A 16,697-nucleotide genomic window follows, 5' to 3' on the forward strand; every position below is an offset into this window, starting at 1 on the left:
CTTGAATTTGGCCCTTGAGCTGAAAGAGGTTTAATGCCCCTGGTCTAAAAGGAGTTAAAAACATTGACCCCAATCCAGCTAGGTTAATTGTACCTAACTTGACCTGTATGTGGCCATTGAATAGTATATTTTTCTAGCACAAAGAATAGCATGATTGTTGTAAATTAAAGCTTCCTCTCTTAAAAAGAAAATCCACCTAAAATCTAACAATTGAATGTTGGACGAATATGGGTGGATTCCTCATAATGAACTTTGAGATGAAGTCTTCTCAGGCATCAGATTTTGACTCTTAATAAATTTAGTACTAAGCATATTGTACTTTTTGTCTCTTCAGGAACATTCACTTGAAAATCTACCATTGAGCTATCGAGAAAATACACACATGGGTCGAATAAATGAAAACATGATTAAGGATATAATGAACACGTGTACAAGGCGACCTTTTGTACTCATATGTGGTTCAGTGACATTTAGTGAAGATATGGAGAGATACTTGAAAGCCATTGGTCTTGAAGAAAAGTCATATTTTATATTTTAAAGTGCCTTAAATAAACAACATCTTTGCTACAAATAATAGTAATATACCTTTGGTCAGGTTGGATTTTTAAAAATACTTTGTTATGCTAATCCATCCAAGTTTGCGGATTCTGTGTACTGTGAGTTTTCCAAACAATCCCATTATTAACAGAGACTCCAACTAGTGATGTAAGTCTAGTCTCATTTGCAGCAAATTATTCTTGATATAATTCGCTGTCCTTTGAGAAGATACTCATCCTAGTCAGCAGACAGGCTCTTGGAATCATAGTTGTTACTGGAATCCTCCAGTAGCCAACACCAGTCAGGGCTAGGCCACAACATTTTTACATGCCAAGCAACTGAATCACATGCTCCAAGAGATGCACTACAGGAATGGATCTCTTGCCATGTTGCAGACAAGCCTAAGTACAACACTCTTTGAGTGCAGCTTTACATAATCAGAGTTGTGCTCTACCAACATTCTCTGTTTCATGGTAAAAGATCCTGAGGGAAATATTGTGGATCTCACACTATTACATTGCCCCCCCCCAAAAAAAAATATTCTTGCCCAAGAGACTATTTGGATTGCTTATGGTAGCCCTGACACAACTTACCAACACTGTAGAAGTCTAAACTGTTGGGTATGCAGTAACCACAGCCTTCATGATCACTCTGCTGGGAAGCTTGCCTCCTCTTCAGAGCCTTGTCTTCTGTGGTGCTGCCCATGTCTTTTGTAAAAGCCACATGTGAGTATTCTTGAGTCAGGTCACCAAAGCATTTGGAATAACAAAGGTATCAGGGTTTTTGTTTCTAAGCTTTTTATCCATATGAAAACTCATGTTTTGAATGTTTTGAGTGTGCTAGCATCTCAATTTCCTTTTTTCATGATGTCTAGGATTCTCACACAGGAAGCTTTGGGGCTGCATGAGACTTGAAAGCCATATATTGATCACACCTAGTTTGATATCAGAGCCTTTTAACCCCCACGTTCCTTCTTATGGTGAAATTATTTTTGAGTCTTAAAGGTGGAAGAAAATTGTGAAATTGCACCCTGGATGTTATTTTTAGCAATGCAGTAATTTTTATACACAACTAAATAAAGCTGTAGGAAAAAAAGAACAAAGCTATATTTTGTGTATATAGCTTAGGTCTCCAAAGTGGCTGCTATTTTGGTTCATCAGTTGTGGGTTTTTTTAAATGACAGGACAAAATCCACCAAAAGACTGTGATAACTAAGTCCCATTGAGAGCAGTGGCATGGAATCTAGACTTTTGCTGAATTGTGGCCAGGATCCATTAGTTACCATTCAAGTTCAGATAGCAGAATCTGCAGTACAATAAGGGATGGAAAAACCTTCATTTTATAAAGTCTAAATTTGATCTATTTCAGGAGGAGGAATATTGATCTCTAAACCAAGGAAACCTGAACCTTTAGTCTGATCTAATTAATACACATAATGGAAAATTGCATTGAGTCTTGTTTAGTCATAGAAGCTACTTTGAGGAAAAAATATCCCAAGCTCCATAATGTCCTGTTTTTCTCAGCATAGAACAAAAAAAAAAATCTATAAAACTTTGTTTCCTGTATACAGGAGGAGTCATAGCTCAGTGTTTAAACACATGCTTTGCATTCCCAGCTTCAGTCTGTGGCAACTTTGCTTAAAAGAATCTTAAAAGGTAGACCAATGGTCTGTCTCACTACAGTGCATCTTCATGTTCATATGTGAATATAATATATGTGAGACTAAGGGTGCTGCTTCCAGACAAGGCTTTTATCCTGCAATTGCCCAGCCTCAACTTTGAATTTTGCAGTGGATCCTGACAAGATCCTCCATTTGTAACCCTCCTGTATTTTTCCACCGCATCTTCTTTTTCCTTAACAGAAAAAATCCATTAAGGAGGACAGAATAGGTGTATAATGCCTTTTGATTTGTACAGTTAGGAGCCCTCCATTTGGAAACACCCTATGTTTTAACCTGGAAAGTATTTGCAGTCAAATATGTAAGCTACTGACACCTATTCATATTAAAAATGTCAAATCTACACAGTGTTGAAAAATATAGCACACTGCTCTTGTCATTTCTTATGGCATTTAAAATGTAAGTAATATGTAAAAATGTCTTCTTATACACTGCAACTCAATTTATTTGAATAGCCTCAGAAGCATGGGAAACATTTGGGTAATCAAGCAGCAGATAAAAGGGGGTATAATTTCCACAGGGTTACACTGATGTGGACTGAAAAGACAGAGTGAAATCAAAACTGAATTACTACTATCTGAAGGTGAGATAATGGAGTGAGGAAGAGTTTCCACTGTTTATCCTGAAATGTAATGCCCTAACTATGTAACCTTGATTCTTTCCAAATAACCCCAAATCTTTGCAGAATAACAGAAAAATTAAGATAATCAGTCTTCCCTGTTTACAAGGAAGATTTGAATCTTGCAGCCTAATCCTATCCTCTGGAGAGAATGTATGAATGGGACAGGATGGTACATTAGTGTCCTTACACCAGTGCAACACAGTCAGTTACTTAGAGCACAATCGTTAGGGCCCTACCCATGCTGACTGGGGGATGCTGGGACTTGTAGGACGTTTTTCTGTCTAAACATGCATAGGTTTGCGTTTTTAATAGTTTTGGCCTGTTACTAAAGCATTCCGATTACTGAATGTGTGAGAAGAGGCAGGACAACGTGTGCTGGCCTCACACCCTATGTGCCTTCAGCTGAACATGTGAAAAGCACCCCTTCATCTGATCGCATAGGTCAGGGTGCAGTCTGCAGGCATGGTCCCCCTCCCCTTCCACATATTCACTGGACGTGTAGAGGAAAATATTGAGGAGGGCTTAACTATTTAAATATACACACATAGGTTTACCCTACCAAGGCAAATCAGCTTCAGGGGAGGACATTATCATTGGTAAAGTGGCTTTGGGGGGAAAGGATTAAGCCTCCTCCCCTAGGGCAGCTGAACGCATCAAAATCCCCTTTCCCCCTACCGTTTTTACTTGCTAAAATTTAGAAAGACAGGAGTTCCAACCACAGGTCTCTGTCATTTTGTCTAGTTAGGCTTTCAGACATCCTGGGTGGTGCTTTTTCCTGCATAAGTACTAGGAGAATTTTCTTGAAGTTATGCTTGGTGGAGGCACCATACAACTGCTTTGGGCTCAGTAGTAAGCATGTCATAGTTCCTGGATTTAATGTTCTTTTAACTTTGCTCCTGTGTTGATTCAGTGCTGCTAGTTATTTGTAGATAGTAACTAGCCTGTGTTGGTACAAGCAGTAGCAGACATGTTAGGAAGACAATAGGATTTGGCTGTAAGAGGAAAAGTCCGAAGAAGGCCCAGAGGGGCTGAAAGTAGTCAAAGCAATTGTACACAGGAAAAGCACTCTTTGTGATTCATAACCAGGCATCCAGCCCATATACAGGTAATCTGAAAGGACAAGAAAAGAAAGCATGAACAGGATATTAGGCCAGAGGGCTAGCAGAAGCCAGGAGGTTCCCCTCAAAAAGTGATAAACTCATCAGTGGGATTTGGCATCCCCTTTAAACTAGGGAGGGATAAATCTGTCTGTTTCACTTGCTGCCAGGTTTTAACTTTTAGTCTCGTTCTTTCTGTCCTGTTTATGAAGAAATTTGTGGATTTGGGTTAATTCAGAACAAATGATGAACTGAATGAAATTCTCACATACCTGCACCAGCCAAGTTCAATAGGCACAGCTATTACCAGCATGGAGAGGAACACATTGTACTTGCCTGCCTTATAGCTGTTAAAGATGAAGAGCCTGTCAGAAAAAACGAGGCGGCAACACTAATTCAGCATCACAAACATGGTTGAATGCACAGGGATTCCAATCCAGACTTTTAAGAGCTAAGCACTCAAAGTCTGGGCTTGGATGGACATATCTTTCAGTTTCTCCCATGTTCAGTTTTTTTGAATCTCGTTCTTTTATTCCCATTTATGAAGAAATTTGCAAATTTTGATAAGTTCTTATAAAAAAATGACACATGAAATTCTGTCCAATTCCTACTTTGATCTCCAGAATGCCTTCCCTCAAGAATCTTTGGGAGTATGCAGGGGAGAGTGGGACAGGTTTGTGGATTCTTCTGAGACTCCCACATTGACGCTTCTTGGAAGCTATTGCAAGTTGTTAGACAAACTCCACGAACTTTAATGTGGGTGGTGCTGGCTACAGATCATGCCAACTTTTTCCAACCTCTGTTGACACTCTTATGCTTTGGGAGTTTTAACATATTGTTTACAAATACCCATCCAAAACACTATTCCCACTCGTGTACCCCTCTAGGTCAGTGCATCAAAATAGTTCAGATTACTTTGAGCTTTTAGGTGCCTCCCAGACAATAAGAACATAAGAGCAATGCTGGATCAAACCAAAGGTCCATCCAATCCAGCATTCTGTTCACACAGTGGCCAACTAGCTGTCAACCAGGAACCCACAAGCAGGGCATGAGCACAACAGCACCCTCCCACCCATGTTCCCCAGCAACTGGTGTACATAAGCATATTGCCTCTGATACTGGAGGTAGCACATAGCTATCAAGAGTAATAGCCATTCATAGCCTTCTCCAGGTGGCCATCACTACATCTTGAGGTAGCGGATTCCATAGTTTAACTATGCGCTGTGTAAAGAAGTGCTTCCTTTTATCTGTCCTGAATCTCCCACCAATCAGCTTCATGGGATTACCCTGGGTTCTAGTATTAAGAGAGGGAGAAAAATGTTTCCCTATCCACATTCTTCACACCATGCATAATTTTGTACACTCCTGTCATGTCTCCCCTTACCCTCCTTTTTTCCAAGCTAAACAATCCCAGCTGTTGTAACCTGTCATAGAGGAGATGCTCCAGCCCCTTGATCATTTTAGTTACCCTTTTCTGCACTTTTTCCAGCTCTACGATATCTTTTTTTAGGTGTGTTGACCAGAACTGTACACAGTATTCCAAGTGTGGTCGCACCATAGATTTGTATAGGGGCAATATAATATTGGCAGTTTTATTCTCAATTATGCCTCTTCTAATTATGCCTAACATGGAGGTTGCCTTTTTTACAGCAGCCGCACAGTGGGTTGACATTTTCATCGAACTGTCCACCACAACCTCCAGATCTCTTTCTTGGTCAGCTGCTGCCAGCTCAGATCTCATCAGGTTATACTTGAAGTTGGGATTTTTTGCCCCCAACGTGCATCACTTTACACTTGCTTATATTGAACTGCATTTACCATTTGGATGCCCATTCTCCCATTTGGAGAGATCCTTTTGGAGCTCCTCACAATCCCTTTTTGTTTTAACCACCCTAAATAGTTTGCTATCATCAGCAAACTTGGCCGCCTCACTGCTCACTCCTAATTCCAGATCATTTATGAACAAATTGAAAAGCATTGGTCCCAAATGCAGATCCCTGTGGGACCCTCCTATTTATTTCTCTTCATTGAGAGAATTTACCATTTATTCCTAATCTCTGCATAGATGAGGTAGGATTGCATGTTTTTAAAATTATTTTTTCTTGGGTGGAGGGGGGTGGGCAGCATGTCTAGGGATTGGGTTTTTTAAAGGAGTATAAAAGCACCTTCAAAAGTTACTTTCTGCCATCCCTATTTTCCCTATTCTTTATTCCACCAAGATGTAGATATTGAAGTAGACACCTTCTTGCAAGAGTGCCCTAGCAGTTCCCCCCACCCTTCCTGCCCCTTCCCCTTCCCCTCCCCCTCCCCCTCCATCTTCTGACTGACAAATGGCAATTCTGCTCTTTAAGACACAGCTTGTGCAGCGCAGGCACCAGGTCACGAGAGGGTGAAACGTGTCACAGGGCTGAAATACGATGTCTCCTGGGCTCAGGTCACAGCTGGCGCCTCTGTGCAGTCCTTATGCCCCTGCCCCCCAGCTGAGCAAAACCATTGTATCCATTGTGTGCAGCAAATGGCGAAAACTGGAGACATGAAACAAGCCAGAAAGGAATGAAGAAACACCAGACAAATAGAATAAGCACTGCACTAAAAGAGGATAGGGCAGGAATCCTGTTGCTGAATGCCTGATGCTTTAGAAGAATACAGGGGCAAAAATAGAATGGTTGTGGCAGATTTTATAATTCAATATTGAATCTCTGTAGTACTTATTTGGTTGGTCAAAATTGATTGGCTAAAAGTCAGGCAATTAAATTATCACAATTCCTATATTATTCCTTGGTTAAAGACATGTATATATACAAGAGAGAAGGGGGCAGAGCTCATGTCATCCCGATTCATAGGTTTTAAGCAACTACAATAATTTGCTCTTTTTGATGGGCATGCAATGGTAAGTCTGGTATCTTGATTTGCTTTTTTTATTGGTTCGGACCTGCAAGCTAAACGCCAAGGTGCTATATCATCTAGGAAACAGGAAAATGCTATAGCAGTCAGACCACTCTTTCAGATGTATTCTAGTATCAGGGTGCCTTTGCATGTTCATACTGCATTCTGAGTCAAACTGATTAGGAAAGGAGGGTGTAGGAACAGGTTAGTTCTGCTGGACAAGTGTTATGAAAAGAAATACCTTCTAACTTATACATGTTTCAAAGGACAAGCTGAGGCCTAGTTCACAAGCCCAAACTTTGAGTTGTGCCACATTTGACATGTGCAGGAGCAGTTGCTTGCTTCATCAGATATGTCAGTACTTCTGAAACTGGATTTAACAGGGGTGCAGTAAATACAGGAGCGTTTCTGAGTTGGGTTACATAGGAACATAGGAAGCTGCCTTATACTGAGTCAGATTGGGTCCATCTAGCCCAGTATTGTTGACCCTGACTGGCAGTGGCTCTCCAGGGTTTCAGGCAGGGGTTTTTCCAGCCTCCCCTGGAGATGCCGGGGATCGGTCCTAGGACCTTCTGCAATCAAAGCAGGTGCTCTGACATGGAGCTATGGGTTTGTGCTGAAGTGATTCTCTGATCATTACAGCTAGTGTCAAATACTCTATGGATCCACTAAAGCCTTATTCACTATGCTATTTGATTGTGTCAATTTGCCCTGAAACTACCACTAGCAGTGTAAGCTGAGTGCAGGAGAAACTGAATGCACTTCCCTACTGCATGATGGCTGAGAGGAGTGAGTGGTGGCCATTGCCTGACAGTGACAGATGCAGGGGACAGGGCAGGTCTGTGCCCTGTAGACCAGTGGGTGGCCAGCAAACCAGAGTAAGTCAAGAATGTCGTCAGTGTGCACCTTTGCAGAGTACTGCCAAGCAACCTCCAGGTCTAGAACCTGCACCATAGAGTCCCATGAAGCCCAGGAACATTCACTGCTGCCAAGCAATGCCCTCTGGTAAGGGAAAGAACCCCTTCTCCCCTCAGTCCGTGTGCCATGGGGTTCAACCCCACACAAACACACCATACCACTGCTCTCCCCCCGCCCCCCCGCTCTCTGGATGGACAGACAAGACCAAGACCGACTAACAACAGAGTAATTTCAAAATATATTTAAAGCTAAACTTATAGGCTTCTGCCCTCATCAGTAGCTGTGATGTTAAATGGATACAAGAGTGGCAGTTTGGAATGCTGGGAGATGAAAATTCCTAAGGAGAAAAAAAAAACAGGCATGAGTGGTATAAAGCTTATGAATTGTCCTCCAGATTAAGGCCATGTAGAGTTCTGAGTTTGTAGATCCAGAAGTTTTCCATGTTCAAACAATTTTTTTGTGAACATTGAAATTCACTATCAATATTTTGGGAACCTTCCCCAGCCTGGCACCTTCCAGATGTGTTGGACTACAGCTCCCAGCATCCCCCAGGCAGCCATGCTGGCTGGGGATGCTGGGAGTTCTAGTCCACCATATCTGGAGGTCAGTAGGTTGGGGAAGGCTGCCGTACATCATAGTGCATTTCATCACTCAAACATAGTATATAATGCCATTTAGGCATCACATACTGATTTTCTCATCTCTGTGATTTAGAACACAATTTGATTTTCCAGCTAGCAAGTGGTACTGGGTCAACAACTGCACCTTTAAATGAATACTGGGTTATCTTTAAGATCCTGTCTTTTAAGATCAGCTGATGCAACCTTCGTTGTTGTTGTTGTTGTTGTTATCATCATCGTCATCATTATCACGTTTATATCCCACCTTTTTTTCCCTCTTGCAAGGAACCCAAAGTGGCTTACATGGTCCTCCTCTCTGTTCTATCCTCACAACAAGCCTGCGAGGTAGGTTAATGGTTGGCCCAAAGTCACCCAATGAGCTTCATGGCTGAGTGGGGACTAAAACTCAGATCTCCCAAGTCCAAGTCCAACACTCTAACCACCACACCACACTGGCTGTTCTCTGTGTAATTTCCTTCTGAAGTGAGTTTGGTGGCAACAGGTGAGAAGGCCTTGTCTGTGGCAGTGCTCCATGCCTGGGAGTCTCAGCCTTGAGAGGTTAGATTGTTTTCCTCTTTGCTTGTCTTCTGTTGGCATTTGAATACTTTTTCAGGAAGCCTTTGATTTTTCTGCTGCTTAAGTTGTGGTGTGTTAGGGGATTTAAATGCTGCTTTAGTGTTGATGTGCTGTTATAGAACTTGTTTTAATTATTGGATTATTGATAAGTTCATTTTGTATGTTTTGTTATATGCCTTGAGCATCTCAGTTGAAAGGAAAAAGCAAATTTTAAATTTTACCCCCCCAAAAAAATAAATTAGGAGTATAAGAAAAAGTATTCCCTCATCCCATCAGGAAAGGGATTTAAGCCACATGTGGGCCTGGCAGAGGAAATATGGAAGACACAAACACATGGCTGTAGCTGGAGTCCTGCTCACAAGGCTACGCGTGAGAGCAACCATGGCAAAGTAATTAGTGTTAAACTAAGAGTGGGGAGACCCAGGTCCAAATCCCCTCTCAACCATTCATTTCACTGGGTGACCTAGGGCCTGACACCATCTTTCAGCCTAACCTACCTCACAGGGTTACTTTGAGGATAAAACTGGAGAAGGAGCAGCCTTGTATGCCAATCAGAGTACCTTGGAGGAAGGGCAGGATAAATGAAAGAGATGCATTGTCTGTCATGATAGGGTGTATAACAACATAGGTGACAGCTGTCTTTCAACAACTGTCTCCCGTCTGCACTATGTGTCATGACTGCAGTCCTTGCATACACAAATGTCCTGCAACACCAGATTGCAGTTGGTACTCATAACTATCCCCAAGCAACTTACTCCTGTGGAATGCCACAAAGTGTATCTCAAGGTACGCCCTGGGAAAGTGCAAAATAGTGTGTGCTGCATTTTATACATGGGGTCCAGTATGGGCATGGGGGAAAATAAAGTGAACATTTCAGCAATGAACATTTCACACAGAAATCACACAGCATTTAACTCTGGATATTCACCACATTTTGTGAGAACTGACCCAGACAAACGTTGGTTCTGACACGCCCAAGAGGTCAAACAGAAAGCTAGTGGCCAAGTTGGAAATAGACCCCAGATCTCTTTACACATGGGTTAGTGTTTTAACCACAAACCAAATTCCTGCAAAAGGTGTGGGGAGGCAGAGGGAATTTACATAGAATGTCATTACTTGAGTTGGAATTTGTCCCGGACACTGTGGTTAACACTTCATCTAATGCTGGAGCGTTTTTCTAATTGCTCCTCAGGGCTTTGTAACAGTTCTCTGTTTGCTTAACTAAGCTAAGTAGTCAGTCCTTTAATACACTGTGTGGATGAGACAGGAGCTATTCCACATTAGTCTTCATTAGGCAAACACCATTGGGCTAAGCTGTGAAATGCTGGTAGTTGACCACAACCTCCTGTAGAAAGCACCTTTTACCCCAAGTGTTAAGCTTTATGCATTTTACATGAGCACTTAACATCAGAAAACACTGGATGTCACTGAACCATAAATGTTAATGCTCAGCTTCCCATGCACAGGTCCAATAGTTGGCTGAACCAGGGGAGGGAGGGTTAAAGCTAGCTTTATTGATTCCTCCATTGAATAACAGATTTAATTCTGGAACTAATCATGTTAGCAAAGTCAAGTTTCAAAGGGCCAGGTGAGGTGATAAAAGACTGACTATCTTTCCTTAAGGTATTCTCCTTGGATAAAGGAAGCATTTCCAAGCATGAATGGGATAGACTAAGATGTCTCAATTAATAGCATTTACTGGGAACAGGACCTGTGGAACTCAGTGTTGGATTTCTGTGAGCCTTGAGTTATGAGGCCAAATCAGGACCACTCCGGAACATCACTACTTCATTAGAAGAGAAGCAATTTGGCAACATTTAAAAACTTAATAAAAACTAATAATTATATTACATATTTTTATTATTATTTTGTTCCACCCCTTCCTCCATCCAGAGTGGCCTAATGGCATTACCACATTTCATCCTCACAGTAACCCTGTGATGAAAGTGAGGCACAGAGAGAGAGAAAGAGAGAGAGGGATGCTCAAGGAGACCCAGTAAGCTTCATGTCTAAACAAGTAAAGATCAAATAAAGATGCTTGATAAAGGGCTGTTTCCCTATCAAGAATGGCCTAAGACATTTCCTCCCTCCCCTCTGCTAGTTATCCATATGATCCAAAAACTGCACTCCAATTTTGGAGAGGATTCTGGGCCACATCTGCTGCTCCTTTATGATCATATGTTGCTCCACACTCAGTCTTGCCCCTATTGGCACTGCTTCCACTGGCATTTCTGCAACAACTTAAGCTTATTGCAATTCCAGCATGGGCTGATCCTATGTAGAGACTCCCAGGGATTGCACAGGGATAGGAACCTCAGAGCAGCAGCCTCTAATGGGTGCTGTAGTACATTGTGGTGCTTCCAGGCGAGGCTTTTATTGCATTATCTCCCTGCCTCAAACACTGATTTTTACCAGGGGTCCAGACAAAGTCAGCATCTTCCATTTGTAATACTCCCATGTCTGAACCGCAACAGTACTGCGAATTCTTTAGTGATGCTTCATGCAGCAAGGAGGCTGCTCAGACTAATAGCTGTTTGAGCTGAATTGTGCAACGCTGTGTCTTCCAGAACTCTGGCAGGCTTTTTGGCCGCCTGAAGTTTTGCAGGTGAGTTTCCTCCAGCAATAGGACCTCCTGGAAGCTGACAAGAAATACAGATCTTGAGATGTCAATATTATATATTACCATGAGCTAGGGTCATCTCTAAAGTGCCTCAGCATCTCCACTTGTAATATTTCATTGGTTCAATGTTATGGTATTACTTTCCAAATGAGAGCTTCTGTCCCCTCCACATCCCCTGCTGCAACAACAATTTAAAATAATGGAATCACATACATGCCTGAAGGACCATTGGAGCAGTGATGAACATGAAGTTTCCATATTAACATTCTAAAGGACCTTCAGACTATTCTGAGGGCCATGTGGCATGGGAGAGTCTGTTTAGAAAATCCGAGAACCATCTGAACTGGATCCTGAATAAGGGCCGACTCCATCACACCCAAATTGCTCCACAGATGTGTCCTCTAGCTCAACACATTATAATTCCCCTCGGGGGGGGGGCTGTTGTCTTGTGCAGCCCTTCTCTCTAAAGATATAGGAGCTTGGCTGTACCAGTACACCAGTGGGTCCCCCTGACAGGCTTGCCTGACGCGCTAACATCACTCCAATAGAGCTGCCCCTCTCAGCACCAGCTGAGTCCCTTTCTCTGTGCCTCTCTCACCATGGAGAAAGGTAAAATGGGCAGTGGCAGTGCAAAGATGTCAGTGGGTGGGGCCACATCCACTGACATCATCTGGCCCATAGAGGACTGGTGGAGGGAAATTTGGCCTCCAACTCAAATACGGATGTGTGGATTTTGTTAAATCCGTTCCACTTGTGTTTTGTGGATTGTCATGCATCTTTCATTCCATCGTCCGTTCATGGACAGAATCAGATTTTTTAGAGCTCTATGAGAATTTTGTTCCATTTGCGCAAGCGAGCATTAGTGCCAATGTACATTAATGCTAATGTGCACTTGTGGTAATTAGCACAAGTGAAAAGTTGTGCTAATCCCCACCACCACCAGTCTGCAGGTCCAGACAACTCAGAAACCTGCATGTCAGATTCATAGAATTTTGAGTTCATTTGATGTCATTGTGGATTACTCCGACATCCCTAACCCTAAACTGGATAGTTACCCCTGCAGTAGAGTATACTCATTTCTCCCATTTGCTAAACAAATCTTTGGGAATTTAGTATCTTTTAAAGCAAGGTACTAACTTTCATGCAAAGAAAACTGGAAGTTGAGTGATAATCAGTGATAGGGAAACAGGATAAGATGCTGACCACGCCATTATTTGTGCTATTTTCAGTGAGAAGAACACCTGCACATTAGGTATTGTGTTTGTAAACATGGCTCTGTTGTGGTCATAGTGCCTGTTGTGTATTTGAGTGTGTACTGCCCCTTTAATTGGTTTTCCCCTCCTACAGTTGTTAGAGGCATATGTCACTACTGGGGTAGGGGTTCAGTTCAGAGCAAGCAGCTAAGCAGGCAACAGCTCTCCTCTTGGCAGGCGCGACTAGGCCTCCGCAAGGCCTAGATGTCTCCTACAGACTTAAGGTTAACTACTGTTTATTTGTTGGACAATTATTAAAGCCTTGTTATTGTTAGCTAGTCTTGTGCTTTGTTCTCACTATACAACACCTGGCGACGAGGATGGGATTAGTCTGCAACAGAGGCCTCATGAACTGTGAGAACAACAAGCAAGCCAGACTAGTACAAAAGTAGTTTTTCAATTTTGTTCTCCTGGAGTGAAATGGCTGCATTGGGTCACATAGAAGAGTTTGATGTGAGTCAGCCAGCATCTTGGGACTCTTATGCTGAAAGACTGTCCTATTGTCTTGAAGCAAACAAAATAGAGAAACCAGAACAGAAATGTGCAGTTCTTTTGATTGCGGGGCAAAGACTTTTGCTGTGATGAGAGCCCTTACTGCACCAGCTGCGCCCAGTTCCAAGACTTAAGTGAAGCAGGCGGCCCTCTTGAAGGCGCATTTTTCCCGAGATCATCTGTTAGCCTGCAGAGGTTTCATATTATCAAGTGTGACCAGAAGGTTGCAGAAAGCATTGCCGACTATGTGGCAGAACTCAGACAACTTCCTGAATTTTGTGACTTTGGGGTTCTCCTTGACAGCCTGTTACGTGACCACCTCATCTGTGGAGTGCACGATGAAACAACCCAGCGCCGCCTCCTATCAGAGACAAACCTCACATACAGCACAAGAAAAGGCATTGGCAGTGGAGGCAGCTTCTCTTAACATGAAGGAAATATGCCATGCACACTGCACTGATGTCTGCGCTTTCCAAAATGATAAGAAATCACCCCAGCAGGAACAAATGCAGCCACTCAGGTCACCAGCAATGGAAACACCAAAGCAACAAACTCAACATGCATGCACAAGTTGTGGCAGGCAACATAGGCAGAGTGAATGCCCTTTTAGGAATGCAGAGTGCTATGCTTGCAAGAAAAAGGGCCACATGAGGAAAGTCTGCTTGTTGTCAGATAGTCTGGGGAGACAAGGTGGAAATTACAAAGGTGCCTATGCCCAAGTTATACATGCACTGGAGACCACCCCTGAAAGTGAGGTGCAGGCACTGTATTCAGTGCACAATGTCTTTTATGCTGTCAGTCAAAATACTGAATTGACAGCAAATGTTGTTATAAATGGCCTGGAATGTACAATGGAAGTGTATTCCAGATCTGGAGTATCCATCATAGACGAGCACACTTTTGCTCAACTATATCAAGACAGCCCTCCCAAGTTACAGGCACCAAAGTGTCGCCTTCGTGACTACAATGGCCAGATGATCAAAACTCTGGAACACTGTGTTGTGGATGTCCAGTATGGTTCCATCAAATGGAGGTTGCCTCTCACAGTCACACAAGGACATCGCAAGAGTCTTCTGGGAAGGAATTGGTTTGCACTGTTGGGAATCAGGGTGGAAGGGGTGCACAGCATTTGCAAAAGTGAAGTGGAAAAACTTGCTGCAGAGTTTCCTAATATATTTTCTGAGGGGCTAGGTGCATACAAAGGACTGCCAGTGACTTTCCACATGAATCCTGACACAACACCAATTTGTATGAAGGCCAGAAATGTACCTTTTGCACTGCGCCCAAAGATCAATGCAGAATTAGATCGACTCATTGCACAGGATGTCATAGAGCCAGTTGTGCACACCAGCTGGTCCATGCCCATTGTGCCTTTCCTAAAACCAAGCAGAGATGTCCGCATCTGTGGTGATTATAAGTGCACCGTGAACAAAGCCATCAAACAGGACCTCTACCCAGTCCCTGCCATCAATCAATTACTCATCAAGGAGCTTTCCAGGTTAAGCACTTACAGTTTGGAATTTCTGTGGCACCAGGTATTTTCCAGAGTTTTATGGAAACATTGCTCACTGGAATTCCCAGGGTTGTTCCATATTTTGATGACATGCTAATCATGGGCCCATCTGAACTGCTCCTTAAAGAATGGATGAGAGAAGTGCTGCAGAGGTTCGAACAATCTGGAATTGCAGTCAAGAAGGAAAAGTGCCAGGTGGGTATACCTAGCATCACCTTCCTAGGATTCCAAATTGATGTGTCTAGCATTCACCTGACAGAGGACAAGGTGAAAGCCGTTCATGAGGCCCCTACTCCAAAGTGCAGGCGAGACCTCCAAGCATTCCTAGGACTCTTAAATTTCTATCATGTGTTTTTGAAGGACAAAGCCACAGTGGCAGAACCCCTTCACAGCTTGCTAGACAAAGGCGCAACATGGAGGTGGTCTCATTGGCATGATGATGCTTTTTGACTTGTCAAGAAGCTGTCCTCTACATCTGCCCTTGGTCACTATAACAAACAGAAACCCCTGTCCATCACTTGTGATGCCTCACCATTTGGGGTTGGAGCTGTTCATAGTCATATACTTCCTGATTGTACGGAGGCTCCTATTGCATTTTATTCTAGAACAATGACGTCAACTGAGCGAAGATATGCCCAGATTGACAAGGAAGCTTTGGCTGTTATTGCGGGAATTTAAAAGTTCTACAATTATGTTTACGGTCATCCTTTTGAAATCCAAACTGATCACAAGTTTCTTCTAGGCCTCTTCATGAAAGACAAGCTAACACCACTTATTTTGTCTCCCCTCATGCAGCACTGGAATGTTATGCTACATGCATATGATTTCACGCTCACATACAGACCCAGGAAGACGATTGCTAATGCAGATGCATTAAGCCATTTGCCATTGCAGCCTGCCGACTGTGCCATTCCTCCTCCAGCTGAGGTCTTCATGCTTGAATCCATGTCTGATCCTCCTCTTCAAGCATCACAGATACCTCGACTGATGGCAAAAGATCCACTCCTGGCACATATACTCAACTGAGTGCTAAGGGGGTGGCCACCTCAGAAATTGGCCAAACAGTTCAGACCTTTAGCATCACGCCAACATGAACTGTCAGCTCATAAAGGCTGCCTTTTACGGGGCAATAGGGTAGTAGTGCCAGAAGGAGGGAGGTGGGTGATTCTGGAAACCCTACATGCTGCACACCCAGGCATAATCTGAATGAAAGCTCTAGCCAGGAGCTATGTGTGGTGGCCACGAATGGATGATAACATAGAAAATACTGTGAGGGGGTGTAGAATCTGTCAAGCTACACGCCACAATCCACCTAAGACATCAGTTTTTCCCTGGGAAACAACAAAGAACCCATGGTTGCGCATCCATATGGATTTTTCTGGGCCTTCTCAAGGCAAATATTTCCAGATTGTGGTAGACTCGCATTCCAAATGGCTAGAAGTTGTGGTTGTTCTAAATCTTACTTCAAGCGCTTCCATAACGACCCTCAAGAATCTATTTGCAACACATGGACTTCCAGATACCATTGTGTCTGATAATGGGACAGCTTTCACCTCCAGTGAGTTCCAAGAATTTGCAAGTCACAACCATATTAGTTCTGTCACCATCGTGCTGCGCAGAACATAGGCAAACAGCCAAGCTGAGAGAATGGTGCAGTCCACAAAGGATGCATTGAAAGGAATAGTGACGGGAGAGTAGGAAACTAGGCTGGCAAGGTTCCTGTAGGCTCAACATGTTACACCCTGTCTGCCAACAGGATCTAGTCCTGCTGAACTTATGGGCTGGCACCTTAGAAAATGTCTAGATCTGATCAACCCTGACCTAACTAGAGACCAGCAGCTGCGAAAAGGAGTTGGATTCTGCCTTAGCATCCTCTACTCTATGC

General features: G+C 43.1%; 2 protein-coding genes across 7 annotated transcripts in view; both read left to right on the top strand.

Annotated features, from left to right (window-relative positions):
• Positions 1-9,545, top strand: part of CYB5RL (cytochrome b5 reductase like) — a 33,421-nt gene extending 23,876 nt beyond the window's left edge. For 5 of the 6 annotated variants that reach the window (XM_084852441.1, XM_084852438.1, XM_084852437.1 and 2 more), the window contains one exon: positions 335-8,636. In XM_084852441.1, the coding sequence (XP_084708567.1) occupies positions 335-538 (204 nt within the window). In that variant the 3' untranslated portion in view covers positions 539-8,636. The other variant, XM_084852442.1, reaches the window with a different exon arrangement.
• Positions 9,546-9,594: 49 nt separating this feature from the next.
• CDCP2 (CUB domain containing protein 2) overlaps positions 9,595-16,697 on the top strand; it is a 53,081-nt gene continuing 45,978 nt past the window's right edge. The window contains exon 1 of the mRNA XM_084852432.1: positions 9,595-9,720. Coding sequence (XP_084708558.1) covers positions 9,609-9,720 — 112 coding nt within the window. The 5' untranslated portion in view covers positions 9,595-9,608. The remainder of the gene's footprint in view (positions 9,721-16,697) is intronic.

The sequence above is a fragment of the Heloderma suspectum genome, chromosome 4 (assembly GCF_057233095.1).
Source record: "Heloderma suspectum isolate Gila_16-S chromosome 4, 16-S_ref, whole genome shotgun sequence".
Lineage (NCBI taxonomy): Eukaryota > Metazoa > Chordata > Lepidosauria > Squamata > Helodermatidae > Heloderma > Heloderma suspectum.